Here is a 5690-nt window from a genome sequence, read left to right as displayed (position 1 = left end):
AAGAAACTGCGATCTGCATACCGTTGTGGTTCGCGACGCCTCGTGACCTAACGGGTGTGAGTACGCAAGATCGACTTCGACATAGCTGAGCAAAGTTACTGAAGGGAGTACTCTACGTTGTAGAGTAACGATATGCAGGTTAAGAATATGTTGACCATTTTGCGGTTGTAGCCTTGTGTTGGTTAACAGAGTGAGACAATGAGGTGATGGAGAGCAGATACATGCATCCAGGAGCCGCGATCAACGACGTAACAAATGAAAGAATTTCTATTAATAATGGTAGGTACGAGTACATAATCTCGTGCATGTGCAAGCACAACATGGCAAATGCCAAAGCCTCTCACTCTCCGATCTCACGAAAAGAAAATCTAGTCGTATAAACAACGGCGGCGGTAGATCAGAGATGTATCAGTCCCACGATCCCTCCATGGCTCCATCTAGAACACCATGGCGGCGGCGACCGCCCCGGCGACGGCCACGAAGCTGACAGTCGACGTGTAGACGGCGGAGCTCGCGGGTGTGTCGCTGGGGGCGCCGGCCGGTGTGACAGAGACCGCGGAGGGGGTCATCGCGGAGGGAGCCTCGGTCGGGGTCTCCATGGGCGGGGACGGGGGAGATGCCATCGGGGACGGCGACGCAGCGGTGGGCGGCGTGGCGACCGGCGCGGGGGCGGGGGCGGTTGCCGGGGACCTCGCTGGTGGCGCGGGGAGCGGGGCCATCCTGGGCGCCGGCATGGGGCCCTGAGCGGCGGCGGTGACGACGAGGACGGCGACGATCGCGGCGACCACGGCGAAGCGAGCCATCTTGCTGGTGCTGTTGATGGTGAAGAACTCGGCAAAGATTTGGAGAAGAGAGGAGTTTGATGATGGCTGGGTGTGTAGAACTGTCAGGTGCGAGTTGTGAATTGGGATGGATGGGAGGAAGCGCGATTTTATAGCGGGAGACGACTCGAAATGTCGGTTAAGCAACAGCTGCGACGTTCAAGTCTCGAGCTGGCGTCACGGCTAAGAACGCGTGAAGACCAGGCTGTGAGCGCACAGGTGGACACGTCTTTTGCGGGTGCGGCGGCGTGCAAAGTTGATCACTTCGCGGAGAGGCACCGCGTCTTCTCGAGACTCGTTGTCGACCCTTAACAGTCAAGACGTCAATAAAAAAACAGTCAAGACGTGAGATGGGATCACGTTTTTGTACCGAGACTTTGGGTTAGCTGCTGCACCACGTATGTTTCCAAGTTGGTGGTGCTCATGTACTACTCGTCAACACTAAAACCTGAATTATTGCACAGGTCGTGTTGAATTTTTATTTCATTAGCACAGGTCATTGTGCCATGCATCGGAAGAAAAGAATTACTCAAATGCTCCATGAAATCATTTGTGTTTGACACTTGTCCTCCTCTTTGTCACAATTTTTTATGGTGTTCGCGCGACATCGGGTATCATTAGATTCATATTCAAAAAAGTTTCCAACGGCGTCTTATATTTTGTTGTCCAAATTAATGGTTAAAGTTTTTCTCAAAATATGTAATACCCTAATAAACTGGTATATAGGGGGTAGGAAAGATGTATAACGGATATTTAAGTTGTTGCTATCCCTTTTTGTAGTTGTGCGAGGACCATATAAGTTTTGGGATCATAATACTCACGGCGGGAATATGACTACGTGCCCTGGTGTCCGCGATGGATACAAGTGAAGAAGATCTGACCCAACAGAAGAGACAAAGAGCGGATCCAGAGATTTCTTAGGATGCACCAAGAGATCGAAGAATAGGAGTGCATGGACAACCTCAGGGTACTTGGTTGACGATTCGTGAAAGTGGTAGGGCAAAAATAATTGTTGTTTGTTAAAACTATTTCTTAGACTTTATGTTATGCAATGCACTATGTTATTTGTTCGTATTCAAATTTAAATTTAAAATTTACATTTATGTACTTTAAATTATTTTGAACTTCATGTTTATGTGTTTCAAAAGTTATTATCTTGATTGTAGATTGCATAGATCAAAAGATAAATACTTAGATCGGTGTATGCATAGGGGCGAAGCTCTCAATAGGGGCAAGGTATGGCAACAGCCCTACCTTGAATTTTGGTGAATACATTCAAATGCAAGTATTTTTCTGAATAATTTGAATGGTTGTACGGCGAAAGGGGAGTCTATATGAGAAAGTTATGCTTGTTTTAGAGAACACAGCGTGAAACTGACTTTGAACCAAAAATAGAACTAGGTACCAAAAACATACTCATTTTCTAGGTTAGTGTGAATAAAATTGTTTGTACTATAGAAAATTATCAAGGATCTTACTATATACTACAAGATAACCATGAGCTATTCATGATTCATACGTGATCACGTGAAGAATTGAGGATTTAGATATTTCTTGTTATTTGAAAGGCACTTTCGACGATATTATCACCGCTGAGTTGGCGTTGCTTTTAATTGTGGCGACGGCAACAATCGAAAGGGATTTCCTAAAAGATCATCAACACTAAAGTGGGCATCGATCGAGAGATATTGAAATGTCTTCATCACTAGAGTTATAGAAGATTTTTCAAAAATGCATTTTTGATCCCAGGTGCACATGCTCCCTTTACCTAAAAACAAATTTCAAAATATTTAAAAATTCAGAGAATTTTTTTAGCTTGTATATCTCCACATTCTATGTCCTCACTTACAGTTCCACAGTAAAATGATATGTTTTGTGGCATGTGCAAAAAAGACAAACAAATGTTCGCAAAAAGCCTTATTTTAGCATCAAGTTTTGTCTTTTTTACACAAGCCACATAACAATTCGCTTTTTCCTGAAATGACTTAGTGAACACGTACGACGTGGAGAGGTATGCACACAATTTTGTTTTAATTTGTTTTGACATTTTTTAAATATGTTTAAAATGCATTTTAAATAAAGGGATCATATGGACCTAGAAGCAAACTATTGGTATGTTTTTATATTCTACTTACAACAAAATATGTTTCTATTTTTATTATCTAAGTGATTGCTTAGAATTATATACTAATGTCTCAAGATTAATTTAATCTTTGCATCAGTTTTTACGGTTTGTCCTATGCACTAATCAGGAAGACTATTTATAAGACATGGAAGGAGACGAGCAATATAAAATTACGTAAATCGAGAGTGGACAAATGGGGGCCATGCTACATGTAGCTCTTTTATTTTCCAAAAAATCGGAAATCATATTTTTAAATAAAAAAATTAAGAGAATTTTTTTTGATGTAGCCAATGATGGAATCTACAAACATGTAAAATCTTAATGTGAAATTCTTAGTACTTTTGTGTAGTCTATAATATAAAGAATTTCACATTCAGATTTTGCACGTTTGTAGATTTCATCATTGTCTATATTTAGGATTTTTTTTCAGATTTTTTTGAAACTTAAAACTATGATTCCTATTTTTTTAAATACAGGTCTACACGTACCTCGGCCGCCGTTTGAGTTTTCGTGCGTAAACCCTCTTTCTTCGTTTCCTAAAACACATCGACAAACAAACATAGGGACACTGCTGGAGATGCTGTAAGCCATTTCATCTCCAATCATAGTGAGTCTTGTGGTTATATAACCAATTGTGTTACCGATGCATTAGAGCGGTTAGTCCTACATTTGCAAAGCAAAATCGTGTCTGGCCTTGGGCAGACATTCCTGACCAATTGGGCGTTCGGGAATCTTTGAAGTTGTATTGGCTTTGTGAGTTGTGACAAAGCCTTTGTCAACGTTCTGATGAGTGTCGTTAATTGATTCGCCATGATTTTTGTTGTTGTGTCTGTTTTTATTTTTCAATATCTTGGCTGAATAGTAGACGCCGCTCTCGACAACAAACCCATAGAAATGCCGCGTTCGTGTTTTTATGGAGGCAATTTGCTAGAGGAAAGTACAGTAAGAATTATAGCTGAACCGTATTCGCGTTTCGTGACAATATACCTAAGCTCATACTAAGGGGCTGTTTGGTTCAGTGGCTATCCACTGGATGGCAAGGGATAACCACTTTTTTGGTGGTTGCCGCACGTTTGGTTTGGAGGGTGGAGATGGTTAGGGATAACCAGATTCTTGAAATATGCCTCAAAAAACTGGTTGAGCTGCTCCGGCAAAAAGAGCTGGATGAGGCCAACCACTCTCCGCTCGCTCACCGACGAAACGTTTTCGCTCGCTCACCTCTCCCTATACGGTCGGCGACGCGCGCGAGCCACGGGCGAGGCGAAGCTCGCCGTGCGCGCGGGCAAGGTCGCCGGCCGCTCGTCACGGCTGTTGCGACTTCGCCCCACGCCGGCCGCTCGCCACGCCGTTGGAGCCGGCCGCCCGCGCCAGCTGCGGCTCGGCCACGTCGCGCCCTCGCCGTTGCGCTCGCCACGCCGGCCGCTCGCCACGCCGTTGGAGCCGGCCACCCCGCGCTGCAGCTCCGCCAGGGTCACGCGCTGTAGCTCCGCCCGGGCCGCGCGGCAGCTCCGTCCACGCCCTCGCCCTCGCTCCGTACCTTGATGCCGTCCGCGCACGACTCGCCGCGCGTCGGGGCGGCCTCGCCTTGCAGCGCCTCCACCCGAGGCCTCGCCTCTCCTCTCGCCGGCGCCATGGTGGAATACTTCAGCAGATTTGTGTTTATTGGAATTTGTTATCAGATTATGAGTAAAATTTGTATCGATTGATATTATTTCATACTTTTAGAGGTATAATCTCACCAACTCTATGAAAAGGAGGTGACCAGATGGATCCATCCACTCTTTTTCGTTTGATCCAAACACAAAAATGGCTATCCATAACCACCCCTCATCCTACCCAACCAAACAGAAAAATGGCTACCCCTAACCAGGTGGTTGGAGGTGTCCTTATCCCCTAAATCATATCCTCTGAACCAAACAGCCCCCTAAAATATTCACATAGTAGTACAGGACACAATCCATGGCAGGTAAGGCAACCAATAAAAGAATCTGTATTCAGGTTACATCGCGACGCGGTGTCAAACCTTTCCTCGATCTGTCTCTAATAAATAAAGAATCATAGAACGAATCTCGTAGTAATAAGTATGAACAGCACGAGAACAGAGTAGTCTTCGCTCCATCTAGAACACGATGGCGGCGGCGAGGGCGCCGGCGACGGCGACGAAGCTGACGGTGGACGTGTATACGGCCGAGCTCGCGGGGGCGTCAGCTGGCGCGCCGACCGGTGTGGCGGAGACCGCGGAGGGGGTCATCGCCGAGGGGGTCACCGCGGAGGGAGCTTCGGTCGGGGTCTCCATGGACGGGAACGGGGGAGATGCCATCGGGGACGGCGACGCGGCGGTTGGCGGAGTGGCGACCGGCGCAGGAGCGGTGGCCGGGGACCTCGCCGGGGGCGCGGGGAGCGGGGCCATCCTGGGCGCCGGCATGGGGCCCTGTGCGGCGGCGGTGACGGCGAAGAGGGCGACGATCGCGGCTACCACTGCGAAGCGAGCCATCTTGCTGCTGCTGTTGCTGGTGAAGAGCTGTGAGTTGTGAATTGGGATAGAGGGAGGAGTCATGATTTTATAGCGGGAGGAGGAGATTGAAAATGTCTTTTTTTTTTTTTTGAGATTTTCCTGGTCTTTTGTACAACTTTGTAGTATCTGAACTCACGCACAACACACTCCTCACACACGCACACCACCACACACACGTCACCCGTGCGCAAGTTAGACCTAACCAAACCTATACTAAGACTTGAGCCTC

The 5690-nt window shown here is 46.9% G+C and overlaps 2 protein-coding genes across 2 annotated transcripts; both read right to left on the bottom strand.

The window, feature by feature from the left end:
• Positions 1-249: 249 nt before the first annotated feature.
• Positions 250-886, bottom strand: LOC127297037 (uncharacterized). The gene has a single exon (XM_051327290.2). It carries the CDS (start codon positions 801-803, stop codon positions 438-440), a length of 366 nt encoding a protein of 121 aa, XP_051183250.1. The 5' UTR covers positions 804-886; the 3' UTR covers positions 250-437.
• Positions 887-4906: 4020 nt separating this feature from the next.
• Positions 4907-5460, bottom strand: LOC127297035 (uncharacterized). Its single transcript, XM_051327287.2, has one exon. It carries the CDS (start codon positions 5438-5440, stop codon positions 5066-5068), a length of 375 nt encoding a protein of 124 aa, XP_051183247.1. The 5' UTR covers positions 5441-5460; the 3' UTR covers positions 4907-5065.
• Between the last annotated feature and the right edge of the window lie 230 nt (positions 5461-5690).

Source organism: Lolium perenne, chromosome 4 (assembly GCF_019359855.2).
Source record: "Lolium perenne isolate Kyuss_39 chromosome 4, Kyuss_2.0, whole genome shotgun sequence".
Lineage (NCBI taxonomy): Eukaryota > Viridiplantae > Streptophyta > Magnoliopsida > Poales > Poaceae > Lolium > Lolium perenne.
The sequence above is the reverse complement of the archived record's forward strand: the minus strand, read 5'-3'. Positions and strand labels throughout refer to the sequence as shown.